This window comes from Aspergillus piperis, assembly GCF_003184755.1.
Source record: "Aspergillus piperis CBS 112811 unplaced genomic scaffold BO85scaffold_27, whole genome shotgun sequence".
Taxonomy (NCBI): domain Eukaryota; kingdom Fungi; phylum Ascomycota; class Eurotiomycetes; order Eurotiales; family Aspergillaceae; genus Aspergillus; species Aspergillus piperis.
The window spans coordinates 103050-124137 of record NW_020291617.1 but is presented as its reverse complement, the minus strand read 5'-3'; the positions used below and the strand labels follow the sequence as shown (position 1 = coordinate 124137).

The window sequence follows — 21088 nt, the reverse complement described above, 5'->3', positions numbered from 1 at the left end:
GCAGTGTAGAGACGAGTCTTCTATGATGAGAACAGGCAGGTGTAGCGAAAACACTATAGGTGGTTTAAAACCAATGGGATTGTTAGAATCCCATTATTAAATGCATTTGTAGGTTCAAAGATTTTCAATTCAAATCCGATTATCATGAAGTTCCAAGTAGGAGAACACCTCTCTCACCATCATATTTCCTCGTTGACCAAGATACCTCCAAACAGGAAATTAAGAGAGGGATATCAATCCCCCGTCTCTCCCACTTCCTCCTACTCATTCTCTTCGCATTCAACTCCCTGGTTAACGCAGCCTACGACATCAACGATGGCGAAAAAGACTTCGCAAAAGAAGGTGACACAGCCCTAGGCATCAAACTTGATCTCAACTTCGCAAGGACCTGGCCAAACGTGGATCCAAAGGACTCAACGGTCATCCGAAATTGGGTCTTCAGCAGCCATCTCAAGTTCAAGGGACTGGTCAACGATGAGACGAATGGTATCGAGGATGAGCAGCTTTGGCAGATCGCACTCACGGGATACAATGAGATGCAAGCAAACCAGGAAGCTTACGGGATCCCTAAGAGGCAGAGAAGCAAAGCTATGACAGTCCTTGCATTCGATCACGAAATCATACTCGCTTCGTCGCAGAAAGGCGAGTCGTTCTCGTATTATTATACGGATACCCCTGTTGCTAAGGCTCTGGAGCGGTGTCAAGTTACTTGGCGGAGGGATTTTGGGAAAGAGTCGATCCATAAAAATGAGGGCAAGTGTGGTGAGGAAATGGCGGCTCATTTGTACTACTTGGTTCATCCGGGCAAGTCTTTAAGTTCCCAAAAGCCAAGGGTTGCTACTATTGTGGGAGGTAAAAGGACGGATCCTTGTACGGATAATAAAGGAGTGAGTGGATGCATGATTACCCTTCGACTCCTTCCTAGAATTCTGGTGGCTGGGTGCTAATCGATATGTTCATAGGAAAAATTCGGATGCAGCACATTTGTTCAGGAGTACGACATTGAAGTCGTAGATGCTAACAAAGAGTTCAACGAGTTCAGTCTGAGTGAGATCGCGGGTGGCATAGAGAAGAGGAGCCAGATCCAGTTATGCTACTCTCCCGATACGAGCAGCAACAGCAAAAAATAAAGGATTAACGGTCATAATTTGGGTTGCTTTGAGTCATATGGCCTAGTGGCTCTGGATGTATGATAAAGTTTTACCAGTCGCGTTTCCATTCGATTAAGTCGAGGGAGACTCCAGCTTGCGCACCTAGCTCCATGAGTTGGTGCCTCAAGTCCGGGGGCCATTCCCCACTGTTTGCCTCTATATAGTCGAACAAGATAGATATTCCACGAAGATGAGGCGTGCAGGATCTCCAATCCTCCAGCCATGTCCGAAGCAAGGTCAGAACGGCAGAATCCGTCCATTCATAGATCGGCCAAGCACTATTATAATCTCCGTCGTCATTCTGTAGGCCTAACTCGTCCGTAATGGTTAGGAATTCGATATTCCTTGGGACCACATCCTGCAATCTCTTTGTTGTGTCTTCGACAAACCCTACGAGGAATGCCAGGGGAATCCGAAGTCTCTTGAGATCGTCGAAATTATTGAGGGCATGCAGCGAGCCCTCCATCTTGACAGCGGGATAAAACTGCTCATTGCCTCCAATTGGGGCATCAGCTGTGATTGTTAAATCCGTTAGAGTACTTCGAACATGACATAACGCGGCCGCGACCCTCTCAAGATTGACGATAGGCGAAACGAAGTCATCCTCGACGCCATAGTCGTAATACCAGGCCCAGCGAAGGGTTTTGAGGTTTGGCGTGACTGACAGCAAGTCACCGAGATAGGCTTCCCGTACAGCGGTCAAATCAAGCGAGGTAAGATTGGAAGGCTCAGGGAAGTGCGCTGCAGGCCATGTGAATACATCCGGGTTTTCAACAGTGACAGACATGCTTTGGACGTTCGGGAGATAAAATAATGGTAGGACATTGGCGGTGTTCTTGCTTCTATCTCGGGGAGTCATTTTAGGCTTTGTGCCGTCGGTTCCCACGACGCGGTGGAAAGACACATTCCGGAGATATTGGAAAGTAGGTAGCCTGTAAGTCTTAGGTCTGCATAGGGCTGAGTTGAGAACCTTCCCGACAAACTGACTTTCTTTCGTGAAAATCGGGCCAAGATACAAGCTCCTGAGATTCGAAAGTTGTGCTACCAGAAGAGCAAGAAGAGCATCAATAGTGCCCTGATGTAATTCGCGTATCCAGCGGTCGCTGTAGGGTACTCCAGTTCCCTGGACGACTGCAGTGTATTCGGTCAATTCGGAGCTGGAAATGGGAGTCGTGGGAAGAGAGCCTGCCATATTGCGACCTCTGATGCGCATTCCATCTAAGTGAACATTTGTGATGTATGCAGCCAAATGTGGCCTGCATGAGATTGTGCGTAAGAGTTGAGTGATCGGGGGAGGCGAAGGAGCTTCCTGCCAAAGCCATTGAATGTTTGCGTAAAGGAATGGCTCAACTTGGGTGCGCAGCTCTTTATTGACAAGGCTAAGCGCACGCAGTTCAGCCAGCGAAAGTAACTCGAAGACCAAATGTAACACTTCGACTGGGAAGCTCAGGATCCTCGATGCCGTCTTATGTTCGGACGACATTGGGACAAGATTCACGAATATTGAAGGAGACCTGCGACTGTTGTAGGAGGAAGTAGAAGATGAGTAGAGAAGACTAACACGAGAAACCTGATGCTCTAGTGAGGTGAAACCCTGAATAATAGCTCCATGTCTGGAACCCTAGCTGCTAACTAGATAGATTGATGGAGTGGATGGACTCCACTGCGTACTTGGAAGAGATCCACTCGGCAATCTTCCCGGATTCACTCGATTCATGCCTAAGGCAGGCCGTCCATTGCAACCCCTACTTCGTCCCCATCAATGAAATTATTTAGTTTGTATTGAAAGATAGGGAAGTTTAAATATTCGGTTTGCATTGTAATTCCTTAATATTAGACCTATCTCATTTGTACCTCCGTTTAATACATGCTTGGAGGATTCATTGTGCAAGCCGGAAAGACCTTACAGCACCTCACAAAGAGAGAAGTGGGCGAGTTGATGAAGTTGGTCGGTCAATTCAATTTCAAGAAAGACTGTACTGCTGCTTCTCCAGACTGCTTCTCCTTTTTGTCATTCTGTGCCCGCAGGTTCTCAAATTTATTCGTTAACCGCACCCGCCTCGGCAGCGCCCTTAGACTCGATCTCGCCAACTCTGCTTCGGATGTGGGCGTTGCATCTGAATGATGATCGTGTGCCTGCATTTGCAAGCCAAGACCAATATTGTCCTCAGTCGGTATCAATCGCAAGAACTGCTGGCTGTCTGTGTGGTGCTCTCCTGAGCATGGCCGGGGTGCATCTGCTGCATGGGCGCGCGTGAGATCTGAGCTTAAGCTTGAGTTTGGATTTGCCTTCATCTCGGCTCTACTATGGGACACCTCCTTCCGACTCAATACTCTTTTTGACGGTCGACCGGTAACAATAACTGGAAGCGACTTGCGGGCATTTTCTGGCTTGCTGCTGCCATGGTCGCGCGTTGAAGCCGGAAGTACATTTGTTCTTCTCAGCTGGACTCGCTCACTGCTGTGGCCTCGCTGTGGGAGTGGTAAGCCTGATGGTTTCTGCTCAGATGCCCCCGTACTGCTATCATGCATGCTGTTGCTTCGGCTGCATACTCCAGGACTATCCTCTGATGAACCGGACCTCAGATCCCCTCCGCCATACCGTTTTCCAGCAGTATGAGGTGCCCCCAAAGAGGAAAGCACACTCCGTCTTCCTTCATGCTGGTACATCTCATGCGAATACAGATTTGACGTCGGTGGCTTGACAGGAGTGGGAAGTCTAGAATAATTGGCATAGTGAGCCTTTTCACCCGCAGCCTGATGAGAGACAGGGAACGAGGTCTCATGCAGGATCAGAGGTTGTCTTTCCTCCTCCTTCTGGGATACGGAGATCAATTCTTCATTGCAGTCTCCAAGATGACCTTGCCCTTCCTCCTCGGCTTGGGTGGAAGGCTTTCCAGCGTCTGTTGTTGTGTCTGAAGATAGCATCACTGCTCGCCTGATTCGTTCTCCACGTAGGGAACGTAGCTTCTTGGTTGGTGTGGATGCCGATGAGCTGGTTTCTGTGGCAGATAATGGTGATCTGGGGGTATTTGGTGCAGGGCAGATCGGCTCGTTGATTGTGCTGTTGCTACTAGTGTCCTGGGTGCGGTTGCTGTGGCTGGCTTCAGCATTCATGTTGCCTGAGCGGCTACGTCGACTTTTGAATGCACATTTGAGAACTTGAAGAGAACTGGCAAGAAGGGATCTGCGAGTTACCCGATCAGGCATCATGGATTTAGTACGGCGCTGGATCTTGGGAAGGTGAGACGTGTGATTCAAGAGTGCTGGAGACCAGCGTCATCTGCACTGCAAAGCATAGAAAATGGCTTACTGTGTTACGAGTTTTGAGCAACGATAACAAGTTGCGTGCAGTAGGAATAGGAACGCGCGTCGCCACTGTATTCACTTAGACACGGGATATCTTGTCTTCGAATTCACGTATCGATCCCGTGATCACGGAGGCAATATTCTCATCAGCATCTAAGACGCGTGTAGGTGTGATGCCTAGCTCACTGGTCAGTAAATAAGGCTTGGCTCCTAAATGTATGGAATGGTCAGGGTGCAATACGTCGAGGACATGCCTTCATGCAACTTCGCTGCAGCCTTTTTAATCACTATAAAGACCACTTCGATAACGCTTTCTGAACAGTTCAGGAGAATGGATAAAGCCGGGGACTGGAAGGACCCTCAGCTTCACCATCTCTGGAACCAGAGGGCAGGAACTTTCCATTATTGCCCAGTAAACCAAGGGTATGCATTGTCTATCCATGCATGCTAATCCATATACATACAGATGCCAATTCAAACAATGCCTATATTCATGCTCGACACCAAACACCGCATCAAGTCATCATGCCATGAAAGTAAATAGAGCAGACACCCGTTCTACTCCGAGTCACTATCCACCACGAAGCCCGCGCGCATGCGTCTGCGATTTGTTGCTACAACCGGTGCGTCATCATCGTCTTCGTCCTGCGCCATTGCTTCATCAGGCTTGCTCGAGTCCTGGTCTTCGGTCCCAGCAGAACCCAACAGCTTCTCTCGATCCCGACTGAATACCAAATCGTCATCGAAATTGAAGCCATCGTCCGCCTCCTCAGATGGCGTGCCCTCTTTTTCCGACATAGGCGATGGGGCATCCATGTTCCCCATCACGACATCATCATCTTCGTCCACTTCATCAGTCTGCTTCCCGCGTCGTTGCCGCTTGCTCTTGGCTTCACCTGTCCGGGTGCGATTGGTTTGGCGCTTGCGTTGACCTTTCTTATTGGTTGAACCGTCTCCGTCCTCGGTCATGCCGGTAAGTAGTGCATGCCTGATACGCTGGGCTTGTTCTTTACGTCTCTGCTCCTCTAGGAGGAAGAACTCTTTGTCTCCTTCTTCATCGGTGTCTTCGTCACTCGCGTGCACATACAGATCACTCTTGATCTTGGCAAGACGAGCTCGACTATTTTCCAAGCGCGCCCGGCGACGCTCCTCCAAGGTCTCCTCATCCACCGAGTCGTCCTCATCCTCATCATCCGGGTCACGTTCTTTGCGCTTTTTCTTCTTGGTTGGTTTCTTGGCTGGATTTGGCGCTGCCCGAGGGTTCGGCGGGAACAAGGGCCCGTCTGGTACCTCGTCCTCGCCCTCGGAATCATCCCCAAAGTGAATATCAGGGTTGTACTGGTTGTCTGACGACTTCTTTCCACCACCGTATTTCCGTCGGATCAGCTCACGGGGGTCTCGTCCAAGTGTCCCTCGCTTAGCTTTCTCGAAGTATTTGTCGATAAATGACTTCATCTCTCTGAGATCCTGGGCCTTTGGAGCAGAAGGAATGACCCAGGCTGCTCCAGGCACGTCCTCTGCACCAAGTCGTTCAAACTTGACCAATGTCATCAGAAGACGGAGCTTCGCGTTGGAAAACATGGCCTGCTGGCATGCATCGTCGCGCGCTTTCACAGCTGCAGAAATGTTAGCTTCCAGTTCATATATGAGTAAATAAAAACATACAAATCATAGGATTGGGCATTCTGGAATTCTCCGCACCCGCCTCGCGCAGGGCCTTCTCCTGGGCTTCCCAAGCCTCTCTCTCTTCCACTGCCGACCCCAACACATCGCTGACCCAACTGACCAGATCTTCCTCCCCATCCAAGACCAATGCAGGCACCATGATGCTGATTTTCTCTTCAATTGTATGAGCCTGTCGGGGGTCGATCTCTAGTTCTGCTGGAGCCTTCCTGGCACGGGTGACTGTCTGCCGCTCGTGACCATATTCGAGGTAGAATGTAGTCGCGTTGATCTTACTGAACAGCAGCTCCACGAACAGGGCAGGCCGTTGGTCGAGCCTCTTTGTCAATCGCCGGATAATCTGACGCACAAATTCTTCCCACTCTTTGAAGATCGGTTTACTCGAATCTAAGGCGCCTGGGCCTTTAATCATCCGGTAGAAGAGGTTGATGATATCGAGTCGGAATAGCAGAACACTCAGTTCTTGCTTGAAAGCAATTCTGTAAAAGTAACGGTGGGCGCGTTTTAGCTGCTCAGTGTTCAACTCCTTGTAGTGCTTAGTGAAAGCAACAAAGGTGTCAACGCATTTCTGATTGCAAAATTTGGCGGCAAACCGTCTGAAATCGAACTTGCGCTCTTTGGACACTCGTTCTGCTTCCATGCGATCTTCATCTTCGGAGCCATTCTCTTCATCATTCTCGTCATTACCAGCACCTTCTACATCCTTGACTTTGCGTCTGGCACGTCGGCGAGATCGCACTTGCATATCGAGGTTCTCCTTCGAATAACGCTCCAACATTCGCAAGAAGACGTGAGTGAGTTCAGTGCACGCATCCAGATACCCAAACGGTTGATCCTTGTATCCACGAATAACAGCGAGGACGCGGTCATGGGTTGTTTCTTCGTAAAAGATACGATTTTGGATGTTTTCAGCAATCTCTTGGTCTTCTTCGAGCGGAGACTGGGCCATGTCCTGCACGGTCAACAAGATCTGGGTGAAACAGCGCATTCCAGCGTTGAGATCTTCCCAGTCCTTGTTATCCAGCGCATACTGCATAGCGCGATTCAAGAAGACGAACGTTTCTTGATTTAGGACGCCCGCAACTAGACCGAAGCTATCGGGTTCAAGCTCCTTTGCCGGCTTTTCGCTCTCTGCATGCTTCTTGCGTTGGCGTGCCCGACGTGCGCGCTCCGCTTCGAGAAACCAGGCAGTAGTGTAGAGAAACTGGCGCGTGTTGATGTCCATGACCCGGTCTGCTTCACGTTCGATTGCCTTTCGTACATGAGTGAGAAGGGGATTGAAGCCTGAGTCCAGAAACTCTTCAACGAACATCCGCAGTTTGTTGGAGGCAGTCGAGTTTAGGTGGACCGGAGTGCTGAAGTCATTGTGCACAGTCAAATCTTGTGGCTTTCGCCGAATCAGTGGCTTGTTCCACTTCTTGGTCTCGTCCATCTTTTGAAGGGTCGCCTGGCTGTCTTTGAGCACGTTCTGCCCTGAGACGGTCGAATACTTGGCGTCATCACGCTTGACCCAGATCATGGTTCCAAAGCGTCCATGTCGAGTTGGTGCGTTCTTCGCGTACTCTCTCCGCAAAGACGACTCCTGGCGCAGCAGGTCGTCTAGCTCGTCCGTCCGTTTCGCTGTTCGTTGCTCATCATCCATGAATAGCTTCTCCACATTAACACCCCTTATCAGATGAAACAATATCTCCAGAAGAGCAACATCTTGCATGGTGAAGTCGTCGCCAACGTTGGAGCACATAGTCAGAAGCAGAGCGAAGACATCCTGATCCTGGAAGGCGTTGATTGTTGCAGATCTCGAGGTTTCCTCCTCGTCGCCTTCCGCCGCGAGACGAGTATTTGGGGTTATCAAAGCAATATTCCGGAGGAGATAAAGAAGTAATTTGAGGATGCCTTCGTCGCGGGTCGTTCGCTCGGATCGCGGGATGGCCATGCTCGGAATGCCGACGCGGATAATAGTTCGAAGGTAGCTGGTGCTAGCATGACTTAGTAGGCCTCGCTTGTATGAAACGTGGACATGTTGTATGTATGGTATATGCCGATGATGGTTGATTGTCAATTCCCCGTGTAGTTCTACCGGCCATGTCAAAGGGACCAGCAGCTCTACTGCTCTCTGTTAGATATCGTCGCAAAGAACTGTAGCACATAGTATCACTTACAGCATGCCAATGCGATCCTAGACATGTATTTGGTTTGTTTCTTGCTGCTCGCCCAGACTGCCAGGATGGGTAGCAAATCTCCGTTAACAAGATTGGCTTCTCCCAAGCACCGTGCCACATCCATCCGGTTGTGTTTCTCATCGTATAGCTTCAGCCAGCGTTTAATATCCCGGAGACAAGCCAGAGCGTCATCTCCCAGCACATACTTGTCTGCATCTTCGCCATTGAAACCACCCAACTATGAGCGAATAATCAGCTGTGTTCCTATCCTATTGTTCAGTCCTGGAAGGGGGTTTACTCACGGCAGTGACGAGACTATAGACATGGGCGCGGACATCAGGGTCCACTACCTGCACGTCCGGTGCAGACAGCACTGGTTCTTCGTTCTCCATGCTGGGCTTGCACACCTTGTATCATTCCCCCTTCTCACTATCATGCTCTGCTTGGTGTTCTTGCGCGCGCATCCCTAAATTGGCCATCAACCAATAATGGCGCGTATCTCACGCGTCTACGTGTCACCGCCTTTGAAAAATCTCGGATAAACGAATCAGCCGAGAAAGCCGCGGGTAGCCGATGACGTCGGATCACATGAGATTGGCCGAGGCCCGATGCATCTCCGTGCGGCCCTCTATTTACTATCGGTTTACTACTTCCCCTCTTTGCTAGTTCTGCTTCGTATCCTGTATCGAGAGTCTTCGTACCCAAGTTGACAATATGCTGTCTTCATCATTGCGCTCTCTCTGCCACCGGGGCCCCTCAATGGCCTCGCGGGCCTTCAGCACCTCGTCCGCCGTCCATGCTGCCGAGGTTAAGTCGCTGGGTGTGATAGGAGCTGGGCAGATGGTTAGTGACCCTGACCATACGGTGTTCGCTCCAACATATAAAAGTTCCATGCAACTAATGTTCTATAGGGATTAGGAATTGCTCTAGTAGCTGCCCAGAAAGCCCAAGTCCCAGTGACCCTTATCGACAACTCCCAAGCTTCCATCGACAAGGGACTCAAGTTTGCCGGTACATAGCACCCCCTCACCACCATCCCAGCCCCATCAAACTAAACCATCCTTATTCTTCCAGACAAGCTCCTCGACAAAGATGTATCCAAAGAACGTCTCACCCGGGACGCCGCCGACGCCGCCCGGGCGCGCATCACCCCGAGTCTGAAAATGGACGACCTTTCCACCGTCGACTTCGTCATCGAAGCCGTCCCCGAGATCCCCGACCTCAAGACCTCTATATTCTCAAAACTCGCCCAAATTGCTCCTAAACACGCCATCCTCGCGACCAACACCTCCTCCATCTCCATCACCAAGATCGCAGCCGCCACCACAACAGACCCCAGGGACCTGCAGGCCCCCTCGCGCGTCATCTCCACGCACTTCATGAACCCAGTCCCCGTGCAAAAGGGCGTAGAGATCATCGCTGGCTTACAAACCTCCCAGGAAACAAAGGACACCGCTATCGCTTTCGTCCAGCGTATGGGCAAAGTCGCTTCTGTTTCTGCGGACTCGCCTGGTTTCCTGGCCAACCGGATCCTCATGCCGTATATCAATGAGGCGATCATCTGTTTAGAGACCGGCGTCGGTGGTCGTGAGGATATTGATAACATCATGAAGACGGGCACAAATGTGCCTATGGGTCCCTTGGTGCTGGCGGACTTTATCGGTCTGGATACTTGTCTCGCTATCATGAATGTCTTGCATCAGGAGACTGGTGATAGTAAGTATCGGCCGTCCGGGCTGTTGAAGCGTATGGTTGATGCTGGGTGGCTGGGCAAGAAGTCTGGAAAGGGCTTCTACGACTATTGATTGATTGATTGATTGATTGATTGATTGATTGATCCAATCAACTCTGTATCTATCCAAGCGAATGTTGCGATATCCCTCCCTTATATGCTGTGATGTCTTAGAATATTATGTACCCCGGTTTGGTGTGTCTTGCTAATGACTGATTCGGATTGCATGTACATTTAACTTCCGGTGACCGAGAAGTAGCCATACTGCATGCAGCAAAGACAGCACACAGCATTAACATTATACACCTAGACATACATTACCATTAAGGCGTCTCAGCAACACTTGTACCAGCTACAAGTCACGACTCATGTACTAACTATTCGTCATACGCTTACAAATCAGACAACAACATCATATAGAGTCAATAATTCATTCTCATAATCATAACACGCTAATTGAACACGACTAGACAAAGGAAAAGTTAAGGAGTGTGCCGCCAGGATACATTTTCGAAAAACAGAATGCCTCCCTCAAGTTGAAATAATCAATTTGGTTCCTATCCACCCAATACTCAGAGCCTAGGAAACCCTCCTAGCCCGAGTCGCCTGCTGCGGTATCAGCAGACTTGCCCGACTTCTGTTAGCGCTTCCCGCCTTTTCCTTCATGCCGCTTTGGGTCTTTGCCAATTCTTCATCCCGCAACCTTTCGTTGCATAGGATGGCAGCCACCACTGCGGCGAGTTCGGCCTCCTGGTCTTTATTCACGCCGCTGTGGCCGATGATAAAGGTGAGGAAGTCGATGGGCCGTTGACCTGGTTTGGCGCAAGTGCACGATAGCCATGGATTGCGACAGAGGTTACTGTGTCTCAGTTAGGATATCTAAATGCAGCTTGTGCTGGGCAGGGTGAAGGGGGAACCTACCAAACTTGTGCCTTGCACCGACACGTAACGTGATCACAATTGAACAAGAGGTCCACCAAAGAGCCACATTTGAGACCCCTCTGTGCTTTACCGAGTCGCGGATCTTCGAAGACGGCCATAAAGCCCGGATCTTTCTTCCCAGTCGAAGTACTATTATTGTACTCCGGGCATCTGCAGCCAGAGCAGAACGTCGTGCTGCAGTATGGGCAGCTTTGAGACGAGAGCTTGCTGTTCAGATGCTTCGGTGGGATGAACCGGCCGCACGTCGGCGCAGGACAGTACCAGCGTTCTCTGGCTGGGGTCGCATACTCCTGCACCTTGGCGAAATATACCGTCCTCTCCTTCGGTGTCAGCACGGGGAGGATGACCTCCGTTGGGATCTTCTGCTTGCAGCATCTGGGTGGGAACAGTCCTTCCTCCGGCATAACTGTGAATACCAACTTCTTCAAGCATCTGCTGCAGTACTTGTGCTGACACGGCATGCTGATCAGGCATTCCGCAGGCATGATATCCAAGCAGCATGCGCAGGGTCTATAGAGTGAGTTAGCGCCATTATCAAAAGTAAAGGCTTGGATGGAATATCTCGATGGGATACTTACTCGTCGATTACCTCCCTCTTCGCAAGACGCTTCGAGAACCGCCCTCGAACCTTCTGCACAAGCCGACTCATCTTCGACTTGTGGCGGTGTTCGTCTTCACTATGTGACATGGTTCTCATTGAATTGGTGTCCAGACTCGAGACACGGTCCATGGGCAGTGGCTCCGTACTGAAAGTGCTGCCCCGGGCCTCGGTCTTTTGGCGGTGTTCCGCGAGGCGCTGGGCAGCGCGCGCAGCCAGATCTTTGACGTTAAACGCAGTCATCTTGACTTCCGGCAAGGATTCTCTTTCAGTGGCTGTATTTCCTTCTGGCTGACCTACGAGATAGAGCGGTTGAGGGTCGTACACTTGGGGACGGGGTCGGTGATGGGGAGGAGCAGATCGGACTGAATGATTGCTGGGTGCAATTCCGGGACGCTGGAATCCATAATCGCTGGTTTCGACTTTAGAGAGTAGGGCACGAGCAACGAGCAATGGACAGTAGTAACATAATACTGAGATCGATGGTAAGGGTCTTTGAATGGAGTTGTAGTTCTGAAGTTATGTATGTATGGTGTAAAATTGAGTTTTGTAGGAGATAATAACTAGCATAAAATCGCCGGCAGCCGGCGCGAGAGCTGCCAGGGTCTTTATAGACATCTTTCGGGTTGTTTGTTGGACTGCTCGGCATATCATCCGGGATGACCAGAGTGCCAGACAAGAGGAGGGTGGGTATATCGCGCGACAACTAAGCGACCCATGCCATGGGTAAGGCAGTCGAATGCCACATGTCCACCGCCCATTATTCGCTAGAGATACCTCTCAGACAACGCTTTCCTGCTAGATAGTTTGACATCATTCATCCGTGTGCAGCTGTAGGGTGACCTTGAGCAGCGGGGCACCACCTGGTCCATGCTAGTCTCCTCGACCAACCGCGAGAATACAGAAGGGAGAGATGAGGACTATTGGCGACCGGAATTCGGGATAGACGACGAAAAGAAAGTAAGCTGGCGCATGGAGCGCGACCATGCGGTTGACCGTCGGTTGAGGTTGTCGACGTGTTCGACTGCGGGGCGAGCAGGAAAAGCAGATCAGGTAGCAAAGCAAAGCCCATCCCAGCCTCACCGCAACAAACTACTACTCTTTCCCCCAATCCCCTCCATGACTCACAATCACTTGCTCGCTCGCTCACCTTCCTTCCTTCCGATCGTCACCAAACTAAACTAGCCACTGCCCAACAGCAGTCCGAAGGCTGGTCGTCGGTTCAATGTATTTGGTCTCTTGCGTGGTCGAGCAGTGCATGAAAACCTACTAGCGCTGCTTCTACCTCTCACCATTTCCCTGAGCAAATGATAAACCAGCATCGCTCATCCCCGTTGGGAAATGACATAATGACATTGTTCTATGAATTCCAACTGGCTTGGGATGGGCCAACATCTTCGAGGGTATCACAGAGGATCGCTAAAAGCATGAAGACAAACACCGAACAGCACCCTAGGCAAGCAAGCAGGGAAAGCAAGCATCCCTCATCAAAACCCCGTAACGCTCCAATCAATGCAAAATCCTGAACTCCACAAGACAGCCATTGCCCGCTGAACTTTATATAGCACCAGTAAACTTCCGGCTTGCCCAAGAAGAACCGTGCTCTTGGTACTCTTGCCGGGTGATGGCGACTTTCCGGAGTTCGTCTTTATTAGTAGCAAATCGGGACGCACCCAACCAGGCGGAGCGAATCGGACTGTGAATAGAAAGATTACGATCATCAGCTCGTGGTTCGAAGAGACAGTAGTCAGTAGTAAGTAGGGCAGCAGCTCTTACTCTTGCGGGCATTTCACCCGGACAGCGCATTCCGCGGAAGCCAGTTGGCGCAATTCCGACTCCCTGCCACCCAGTTAGCAACAAGATGCCAATCCGCCAAACATCTCAAGGCCATAACTTACAGTCTGTCCACAAATCCTGGGAGTAGCGCATTGCCACCGACGACCAAAATGTTGGCCAGAAACGCGGGATGCAGTCCGGTAGGCAAGACAGAAAGACTTTGCATGATAATATCCGGAATGCCGGCCTGCTTCATGCCAATGTCGCTGGGAGTGAACAAGATCTCCGGAACAGCGAAGCGCTCGTTGCCCAAGACCAGAGCGTCTTCCGATAGTGCTTCCGTGCTGGCCCCCGACAATCCTCCTTTCCGCTTCTTGGCGTTCAAGAGAGCGTCATGCGGTCGCATGAAGCCCTTCTTGCCTGCATTGGGATCAGGAAGGACATAGTCCACCATCACCCCCTCGCTGGGGTCCGGCAGGCCGCGTTTCCGGTTGCCTTTCCACGTCTGTTCCATGTCGCCGACGAAGTTGTTGCTAACGAAGCAGACAGCTTCCTTAACCTCATTCATGATATAAGTCTCGTCCACCATGTTGTACTGCCGTACTGAAACCATTTCCTTCAGGTAGTTCGTAAGATGCTTGCCACCAAGGTCGAGTCTGCGAATGGCACGTTGAAGCGGCTGTCCTTTGTAAATCGGTGTCACGGTGGTGTGAGAGTAACCCGAATCGACCACCAATAAGCATTCCTTTGGAGACACCGTTGTGTTTGCCTCCTGCACAATAGGATCCCCGAACAGCGACTGGACATCATTCCAAGCGTTCATCGATGGTCCTAAATGCAATACGCGTCTCTGTTAGCAATCACCTTTCTCCAAGCAATTAACGTACGACCACCTAGCATCCTTACCAACGCATCTAAGATACCCTCCAAACCCCCACTCCTCCATGACAATCTCATCTGCATTCTTCTGCAGCGCCGGCAATGCATTCGGCGCCTCCGTCAACAACAACGTCGTGTCCTCGGGATCCGTAATCCGCAGATCCTTACTGCGCACGGTCTTCTCATCGAAAAACGAGTGCTCCCAAATCTCCTTCTGAGCCTCCCAGTTGACAATGTAGCCCTTCTCAACGGGACGACGAAACATCATCTCGTTCCAGTCCGTCACATGTGTGTTCAGCTGAGAGCCGACGTAGATCTTGTTGCCACGGGTCTTGACGATCGCATTTGGAATTTCGGTGCAAGCTGCGAGCGCTTTCGATTGGTCCTCTGGGGGTGCAGAGTCCGGCGCATAGCCGGCCTTCAGGGTGTATGCGCCATTATCGATGACGAATGTCTTGTCGGGGAGAGATTGGACCTTGGCGACAGAGGCCCTGCCGGAAGGGCGAGGTTTTGTGGTGCCCATTTTTGGAAAAATGAGGTTAGGTCATGAGAGTTGATACAGAGGGCATGGGCGGTTTTAATTAGAGAGGTTAAATGCGCGGGAAATAATTGGTGAGAGGGTTGCTGGAGATGGAGAAGTGCAGACAGGACTAAAACCAAGATGGCCCGCGACGGAGCTTTCGGTCGGCGATCGGAGATGCCAAGCTGTCGAGCTCCCAAATCGGTAAATGAGGGCACAGGCTTAGGGCATGGATTTTGGTCGCTCAGGAAGGACTATACTTATCTCTACGTTCACATGAAATGCCTTGGTATTACATTGGTGAGGTCTACTATTGTGCCTGCCATGTCTGACAAACTTGTTGCTTTCATCATCGTAGTGGTTGGTGTGTGTTGGATTTTCTTCCATGGTTAGTATTGACACGCCTTCAGTCGATAAAGGCTAGGGGTAAGAGAAAAATGAAATGAGAAAAGATCATAGCCCCTCTGTATGATCCTATTCAGTTTTGTCTCACTGGTTAGTCAGTTGGTATTGTAGTACATTCAAATACATCATTTGGTGGAAATTGCAGGTTTTCTGCTAGCTATATATTTCGACGGGTTATACATACAATACAGCCTCAGAATGAAGTACTGAAGTAAGAAGCCGCCCACACGTATTTTACTATCACTACTAGTAGTAGTATTTTCAAGAAAACTGTACGCAAGTATACCTATAATCATATCTCAAATCAACGAAAAGCATTTCCAACATCAACGTTAATCTATATAGTATCCAGGTACATCCGCGGACAAACCAACCAGCCGCAGGTGACCCCGCAGAACCCTAATCAGAGGAAAGTTGAAGGCGCCCCGCAGCAACAAATTTCTCCGCCCGTCCAGTCCATCCGCATCGCTTTCCTTCCAATAAGCCAGTCAACAAACCGGCTCGATCCGAACAGCGCAATCGCTTTAAAATGTCGCAGAAACTCCAATCCACATTGACGACGAGCTTGACGCTCCTGGAACAATTTCAGGGTGCCCTTGCCTCCCCTTCCAGCGATATTTCCTCTTCCACCGACCTCTCCGCAAAAGATGCTTTACCCCTCCTCTCCGCCGCGTCGACAACCCTGAAGTCGCAAGCCACCAAGCTCTCGCTCCTCGCGATTACTTCTCCCTTCACCCCCTCTGCTGTCACGAGTGTTATAAACGCCTTGAATGAGTCTGTGCTGCCCTCCCTGGTCGCCGCAGCACTCCTCGTCACCCCGGCCCATCACACCAAGGCGTTCCAATCCGAAGTGCATGCTTTGACCCAAACGGCACTGAAAGAAACGACAGTACTACTTCAGGAGGTACAGACGATTGCGAACAAGGCGGATGATGCCCAGAAGAAGGAAGCCGGCTTGTCGCAGTCAGAGAAGGATGCGGTCACGGTGGCGGCCGGGCGCTTGTGGGACTCCTGCGATGTCCTGATCGATATTGCAGCGAAGGGTGTGGTCGGGTTTGTGGTTCGACGTGTGGAGGAATGGAGAGATCTTGTACGGGATGCGGTCCAGGAGATTGAGGAGTGGGATCCCGATGAGGAGGGCGATGATTTCTTCGATGACCTTTTGAGCGATGACGGGAAGGGCAAGGCCGATGAGGATGACGATGAGGAGGATGATGACGATGATGATGAGGATACGGCAGCTCTTCACGAGCAGAAGAAGTCGGCTCTCCGGATCCTGAAACCGGTCTCCCAGATATACCCCACCATCACGGCCAATCGACTAAAGAAAACTTCCGATTCGCCATCACTCGTCGGCAAGTTGGAAAACCTGATGAAGTATCTGCAGCGTATTCCTGGCCATATTGACGAGGTAGCCGGCGCGTTGTACGAGGCGAACATAGAGAAATCCCTCGAATACATGCGCAAGACAAAGGATTGCGCCGTCAAGGCCGTCGACCTAACTAGTCTTCCCTTGGATGTGACTGATTCTGCCGATGCGCCGCAAGAGAAGGAGGACAAGTTCACCACTTGGGCCAGGACTTGGCTGAAGGTCATGGACCAAGTTAGCAAGTCTGTTATTGACGCGACGCACTGAATAGGCATGCGCAACATCTTCCATAATTGAACCCCAGTATAGGTTCTTGAGTTATATGTTCATGTAGCAGCAGTGAGGTCTTCCGGGAGAGTACATAGTCACGATCAGGTTGCGAGATATTAGATACCAATGCTTTGTATGTATGTGCGCTTTAGATGGTATAATATACATGAGTCAAGAAGCCGAAATCAAGTGTCCTCCCAAGCAGATCTCCTCGATCTAAGTTGTGCCTAATCACACATTATGCTGCAGATTTACTCATCGTTCGATTCGTCGCCCGATTCCCACTCGCGTAGTTCATCTTCAGAGATACGATCTTTGAGCCATTCGAGAACCGCATCGGTCCCCTTGGCTACCACCTGCCAACGCGGAACCCGGAAACTATTTCCTGCCACTTCGAAGCGTCGCAAAGGTGAGCCGTTGCCCCAGTTCTTGCTAGACCCTTCGGCCCTTAACAGGCCGAGCTTCGGCGGCAGGACGCCAATATCGTTGTTTCCTACGTCTAGAACCTGTAGACCCTGCACAGCTTCAAAGTCGAGACTGCTGATTCGGTTGTCAGAAGCCAGTAATGTTGTCAGGTTCGGGTAGCTCCGGCGCATGGCAGGAAGCGGTCCGGAGAGGCGGTTGGATGAGACATCTAGGTAGGTGAGACCTGGAGCAGTAAGGCTATTTAGTAGCGGCTCAAGTGTAGTCAAGCCGGCAGCGGTTATGGTGAGATTCTGAAGAGAGGGAAGGGAAAGGGGCCCTGAGAAGAGAGATGCAGTATTGAGCGGGTTATTCGAAAGATCCAGGTCGGCTAGGTTAGATGCGAGCATGCTGAGCGCTGGAACAGGGAAGCATTGTAACTCGTTGTGTTGTAATTGGAGGCATCGGACTTCGGGGAAATCGATGCGTTCCAACTCCTGTACTTCTACATCCCGTAGATCGGTGTAGGACCTGTCGACGACACCACCAGACTTGATTTGCCAGGAGGCCGTCTGGACCGGTGTTTCTGGCGCCAACGTAAACTGAGTCGCAACAGAACCTTCGTCGTCTGTATCTTGCGGTTCCGGTTCGCATCGGTTACGCAAATCGCGCTTCAGGTCCTCTGTGTTCATGCTCAGAAACTTGCGCTCCCGCAGGGGGTTATTGGCTATGCGGAAGGTGACGAGACTCTCCATCAAGCCGATCTTTTCGTCCAGTCTTGAAATATCGTTACCAGTGAAGTCCACATTCCTGATATTTTTCAGGTCAGTGAACCCGTGAGGAAGTTCTGATAAACTGTTATCTTCCGCTAACAAGGTCAGGAGAGCTTGCCACGATGAAACGTCAGGTAGAGATTGAATGCGGTTCGTGTTGATTGCTAGAGTCTGCAGATTGGGAAGTTCGAGGCCATTGTTCTCCGAGAGGCTCACCAATGCGTTGCTGGCTACGTCCAAGATTTGTAGTGTCTCGAATTTTGGCACAGAAGCTGGCAAGAGAGTCCCCTTCAATTTGTTTTTGGGGGCGTGGAGCTCCTTGAGCGGGAGCATGTGCAATTCTTCGAATGGTAGAGTGCTTAACTGGTTATTTCCCACGTTTAAGACTCGGAGGGAAGCCAGTTTTGCTAGCTCTCCAGGAAGCTCTGTTAATGAGTTCTCGTGCAATTCCAGCACTTCCAGGTTGTAAAGGCGTCCGATATCCGGAGTGAGACCTCCTTGAAGCTTGTTCCTGGCAAGTCTCAGATCCCTGAGAGTTGATAGGTCCATAACAACATTTATGTCGTCCATACTGAGATTGTTGTTTGATAGGTTCAGGGTGTGCAGCCGCTCCAGCCTTCTGAGGCCTATTGGTAGCGATTGCAGAATATTGCCATGAAGGTCTAAAAGTTCGAGCCCGCCAAATTGATTCCCCCTTTCGTCAACTTCTGGGTCTAGCTCGTGAGCATCGATATCGGGAAATGCATCATCGGGGAGCTCCGTGAATTCGTTATCCGCAGCGATAAACTTAACAAGGTCCACACTTTCATACCAATCGGAAGTGGAATTGGTATCGAAGTCGTACATTGTCATGACTTCTTTCGGCAATTCTTTGAGAGACATAGCCGCGATATTCAAGTGACCGGAAGTTCGACCTGCATCAATGCGCTTTCGCAGAAGTCCATGGTTTGGATCCTTAGGACCTTGGTTGAACGGATCTTCCGTATCAAAATTAAACCCATCGGCTGCAGTTGTCGGCTGCGCGGCTTTCTGAGCCTCGGCCTTGCGCGCGGCTTTCGCCTTTGCGATACTTTCCCTCAGGGCGCTAGATGATTTCGAGACCTTTCTTGTTTCCATCTCAGTCTGCTGTTCCGGAGTAAGATCTGATGAAGTGGATTTTGCCGATGGTGACCGTGTACCCATCAAGGATGGCCTCTGGGCCGAGAGAGTCTGCTGGACCTTCCGGGTTTTCTTCACTTCGAGGCGTTCCTGTGGAGCATCTACAGTAGGTTCTGCGGGCCTCGTAGACACCCTGGTAGGTGCTTGACGAGGGTTGGAAGCGGATGTCACGTCGCTTTTCCGGCCGTAGGGTGTTATCCTAGTAGAAGGCGGTTTCAATTTCGATGGACTATCTGTGTTTGGAATGGAGCTTTGATCGGATGCTGCACTGTTCGCAGAAAACAATGGACCACTCCTCGACGGAAGACGCATGGACGAGGATGGACGGGAAAGGTAGTCGCTTCCACTTGGTTGGCGAGAAGATGACCTTGACGGCGACCTTGAATAGCTTGTCATTGCAGACGGCGGACGAGACGGCGAGCGCATGGGACTAGTTGCACCGAAGAAACTACTGGATTGTCTGCTCTGCGGTCTAGGCGAAGGAGGGATTTGGGAAAGAGTCTCGATTGTTCGTTCGGACAGCGATGGTCGTGTGCGACCCCGAGGCTCTGCATCATGAGCCGGTGCATAGTCGGCCTCCGGATAAAGGGATTTGTTGTATGGTGCCCCTTCGGGTCCTGTTCCCCCCGCATCGCTTGTCCTTGTCTGAGAGATATCTCTTTCTTGTCGCTGAGTACCTATGGGCTTCTTTGGCACCGTGTATTTCGGTAGGGGCTTTTTGAAGACGGGCTCCTGAGAAGGTCTACTCAAACGACTGGCATGGAGACCTGGGTCGGTTTGTAGCTTCTCGCGTGAGGGGGAGGGACGCAGGGATTTATTGGCGGCAGACGTCGGTAGAGGTAATCTGGAGGCCAAGCGAGGTATGCCACTCGGTCGGCTGGGGGTCTTCTGTGGGTTATCCATGTTTCCGTGGGTTGTAAATGGAGATTAAGCACTTGTGGACGAAAGTGCCAGGTATGGTGATGCGGATTGTGAGAGTTATAGTTGGTGTAATTCGCTCACAGGTAGAGAGACATGACGATTGGATATGGCAGTGGGACGGACGCTTGAGTAACAGGACCGGGATGGTGCGATATGCGAGCGCAATAGCGATGATTCTTGCTGGAGTGCTGTCCTCAGGGACTTGAGGCCGGAATGAATTATTGTTTACAACTTCCCACGAGGGGGAATCGCCGCATGTGCTGCTGCCTGAGGCCGCCAGATCCCTGATCCGCTCCCCACATCGGCGTGATCGTCCCGATGGAACTGGAGGAGACCCAGGACAGGTTTGAGATATACTTTGCTCCTTCAGCTTGACTAACTAGCAATAGCAGCTCTATAGTGCAACTTGATGGGCCTACAGGCAGGCAAGATGGTTACAGATGTGACAAGTCGCTGACATTATCATTCATGAGGACCAGTCTCCATAAATAGATAGTGGACACTGCTTCTTCAGCCTGTCGCTAAACGAACCTGTCACTAGCAAGAAGCCAGCTGTATGTCATGGTCAAATATGGAGCCTTACTTTATCTAGTACACGGAAGTACTAGTGGCTCCGCGTCCCATATGCCATGGTTACGAATAACTTGAACCTTTGCTTAGGCCTTATCTACTACCAAAGTCTGAATCTCTAAGTGCTAAAATCATGTAACAAGTGATGATATTTACATTATATGTCAAGTTTCCTCGTGATAGCGTTGGCATTTAAGCCCAAAATTGCACTTTTTAGAAGCATACTTCATCAAAGTAACTCACGTGGAATGCCTGGTGTCTGCAAGTCTAGACCGTACTGTTCCAATAGCTTCGCATTAGTTTTATGGATGAACCAATTCCCAGGCCCGATTTACTTAGCCTGAAATCTGGAATATTCACACCGACATATTCTGGCGTCGACTCCCGATCTCTGAGGCATTCACTTAACAGCCTATGACCCTATCTTCTCCCAACCATTCCCATGCAAATCCCCGGGCGTTGAGTAATTCT

At 50.7% G+C, this 21088-nt stretch overlaps 9 protein-coding genes across 9 annotated transcripts; 3 read left to right on the top strand and 6 right to left on the bottom strand.

Annotated features, from left to right (window-relative positions):
* Positions 1 to 212: 212 nt before the first annotated feature.
* BO85DRAFT_382852 (uncharacterized protein) lies at positions 213 to 947 on the top strand (the record flags this gene model as incomplete). The annotated part of the gene is made up of 2 exons (XM_025656482.1): positions 213 to 419; positions 462 to 947. Coding segments are annotated over 2 exons (693 nt in total), but the record flags the coding sequence as incomplete, so codon positions are not given.
* Positions 948 to 1136: 189 nt separating this feature from the next.
* On the bottom strand, positions 1137 to 2634 carry BO85DRAFT_524002 (uncharacterized protein; the record flags this gene model as incomplete). Its single annotated transcript, XM_025665391.1, has 1 exon — positions 1137 to 2634. The coding sequence occupies one exon, from the start codon at positions 2632 to 2634 to the stop codon at positions 1201 to 1203; it is 1434 nt and encodes a 477-aa protein (XP_025510834.1). The 3' UTR covers positions 1137 to 1200.
* A 446-nt stretch (positions 2635 to 3080) lies between these two features.
* Positions 3081 to 4473, bottom strand: BO85DRAFT_472295 (uncharacterized protein). The gene is made up of 2 exons (XM_025662545.1): positions 4465 to 4473; positions 3081 to 4338 (listed from the first exon to the last, which is right to left on the bottom strand). Exon 2 carries the CDS (start codon positions 4266 to 4268, stop codon positions 3105 to 3107), a length of 1164 nt encoding a protein of 387 aa, XP_025510833.1. The 5' UTR covers positions 4269 to 4338; positions 4465 to 4473; the 3' UTR covers positions 3081 to 3104.
* A 391-nt stretch (positions 4474 to 4864) lies between these two features.
* tof1 (putative DNA repair protein (Tof1)) lies at positions 4865 to 8748 on the bottom strand. The gene is made up of 4 exons (XM_025657348.1): positions 8605 to 8748; positions 8303 to 8540; positions 6126 to 8249; positions 4865 to 6076 (listed from the first exon to the last, which is right to left on the bottom strand). The coding sequence occupies exons 1-4, from the start codon at positions 8692 to 8694 to the stop codon at positions 5019 to 5021; spliced, it is 3510 nt and encodes a 1169-aa protein (XP_025510832.1). The 5' UTR covers positions 8695 to 8748; the 3' UTR covers positions 4865 to 5018.
* Positions 8749 to 8917: 169 nt separating this feature from the next.
* BO85DRAFT_406896 (3-hydroxyacyl-CoA dehydrogenase family protein) lies at positions 8918 to 10454 on the top strand. The gene is made up of 3 exons (XM_025657347.1): positions 8918 to 9145; positions 9214 to 9313; positions 9377 to 10454. The coding sequence occupies exons 1-3, from the start codon at positions 9017 to 9019 to the stop codon at positions 10105 to 10107; spliced, it is 960 nt and encodes a 319-aa protein (XP_025510831.1). The 5' UTR covers positions 8918 to 9016; the 3' UTR covers positions 10108 to 10454.
* BO85DRAFT_168241 (BRcat and Rcat domain-containing protein) lies at positions 10361 to 11907 on the bottom strand. Its single transcript, XM_025654270.1, has 3 exons — positions 11555 to 11907; positions 10956 to 11486; positions 10361 to 10893 (listed from the first exon to the last, which is right to left on the bottom strand). The coding sequence occupies exons 1-3, from the start codon at positions 11815 to 11817 to the stop codon at positions 10614 to 10616; spliced, it is 1074 nt and encodes a 357-aa protein (XP_025510830.1). The 5' UTR covers positions 11818 to 11907; the 3' UTR covers positions 10361 to 10613.
* A 1038-nt stretch (positions 11908 to 12945) lies between these two features.
* On the bottom strand, positions 12946 to 14861 carry arp6 (actin family protein). Its single transcript, XM_025654271.1, has 4 exons — positions 14257 to 14861; positions 13473 to 14181; positions 13351 to 13413; positions 12946 to 13270 (listed from the first exon to the last, which is right to left on the bottom strand). Exons 1-4 carry the CDS (start codon positions 14750 to 14752, stop codon positions 13132 to 13134), a joined length of 1407 nt encoding a protein of 468 aa, XP_025510829.1. The 5' UTR covers positions 14753 to 14861; the 3' UTR covers positions 12946 to 13131.
* Positions 14862 to 15617: 756 nt separating this feature from the next.
* Positions 15618 to 16978, top strand: BO85DRAFT_453559 (uncharacterized protein). Its single transcript, XM_025661079.1, has one exon. It carries the CDS (start codon positions 15684 to 15686, stop codon positions 16788 to 16790), a length of 1107 nt encoding a protein of 368 aa, XP_025510828.1. The 5' UTR covers positions 15618 to 15683; the 3' UTR covers positions 16791 to 16978.
* Positions 16918 to 20278, bottom strand: BO85DRAFT_168032 (uncharacterized protein). The gene has a single exon (XM_025654269.1). The coding sequence runs from the start codon at positions 20027 to 20029 to the stop codon at positions 17045 to 17047; it is 2985 nt and encodes a 994-aa protein (XP_025510827.1). The 5' UTR covers positions 20030 to 20278; the 3' UTR covers positions 16918 to 17044.
* Between the last annotated feature and the right edge of the window lie 810 nt (positions 20279 to 21088).

Bases quoted from the DNA above. Each gene is read 5' to 3' on its own strand.
- BO85DRAFT_472295 (XM_025662545.1), bottom strand. From the start codon at position 4,268: ATGAATGCTGAAGCCAGCCACAGCAACCGCACCCAGGACACTAGTAGC.
- tof1 (XM_025657348.1), bottom strand. From the start codon at position 8,694: ATGGAGAACGAAGAACCAGTGCTGTCTGCACCGGACGTGCAGGTAGTG. The intron at 8,250-8,302 runs GTAAGTGATACT...AACAGAGAGCAG, and splicing joins TAGGATCGCATTGGCATGCT to TAGAGCTGCTGGTCCCTTTG. The intron at 6,077-6,125 runs GTATGTTTTTAT...ACATTTCTGCAG, and splicing joins AATGCCCAATCCTATGATTT to CTGTGAAAGCGCGCGACGAT.
- BO85DRAFT_406896 (XM_025657347.1), top strand. From the start codon at position 9,017: ATGCTGTCTTCATCATTGCGCTCTCTCTGCCACCGGGGCCCCTCAATG. The intron at 9,146-9,213 runs GTTAGTGACCCT...AATGTTCTATAG, and splicing joins TGATAGGAGCTGGGCAGATG to GGATTAGGAATTGCTCTAGT. The intron at 9,314-9,376 runs GTACATAGCACC...TTATTCTTCCAG, and splicing joins CAAGGGACTCAAGTTTGCCG to ACAAGCTCCTCGACAAAGAT.
- BO85DRAFT_168241 (XM_025654270.1), bottom strand. From the start codon at position 11,817: ATGACTGCGTTTAACGTCAAAGATCTGGCTGCGCGCGCTGCCCAGCGC. The intron at 11,487-11,554 runs GTAAGTATCCCA...CTCACTCTATAG, and splicing joins AAGAGGGAGGTAATCGACGA to ACCCTGCGCATGCTGCTTGG. The intron at 10,894-10,955 runs GTAGGTTCCCCC...ACTGAGACACAG, and splicing joins CGGTGCAAGGCACAAGTTTG to TAACCTCTGTCGCAATCCAT.
- arp6 (XM_025654271.1), bottom strand. From the start codon at position 14,752: ATGGGCACCACAAAACCTCGCCCTTCCGGCAGGGCCTCTGTCGCCAAG. The intron at 14,182-14,256 runs GTAAGGATGCTA...TATTGCATTTAG, and splicing joins AGGGTATCTTAGATGCGTTG to GACCATCGATGAACGCTTGG. The intron at 13,414-13,472 runs GTAAGTTATGGC...ACTGGGTGGCAG, and splicing joins CCAGGATTTGTGGACAGACT to GGAGTCGGAATTGCGCCAAC.
- BO85DRAFT_453559 (XM_025661079.1), top strand. From the start codon at position 15,684: ATGTCGCAGAAACTCCAATCCACATTGACGACGAGCTTGACGCTCCTG.
- BO85DRAFT_168032 (XM_025654269.1), bottom strand. From the start codon at position 20,029: ATGGATAACCCACAGAAGACCCCCAGCCGACCGAGTGGCATACCTCGC.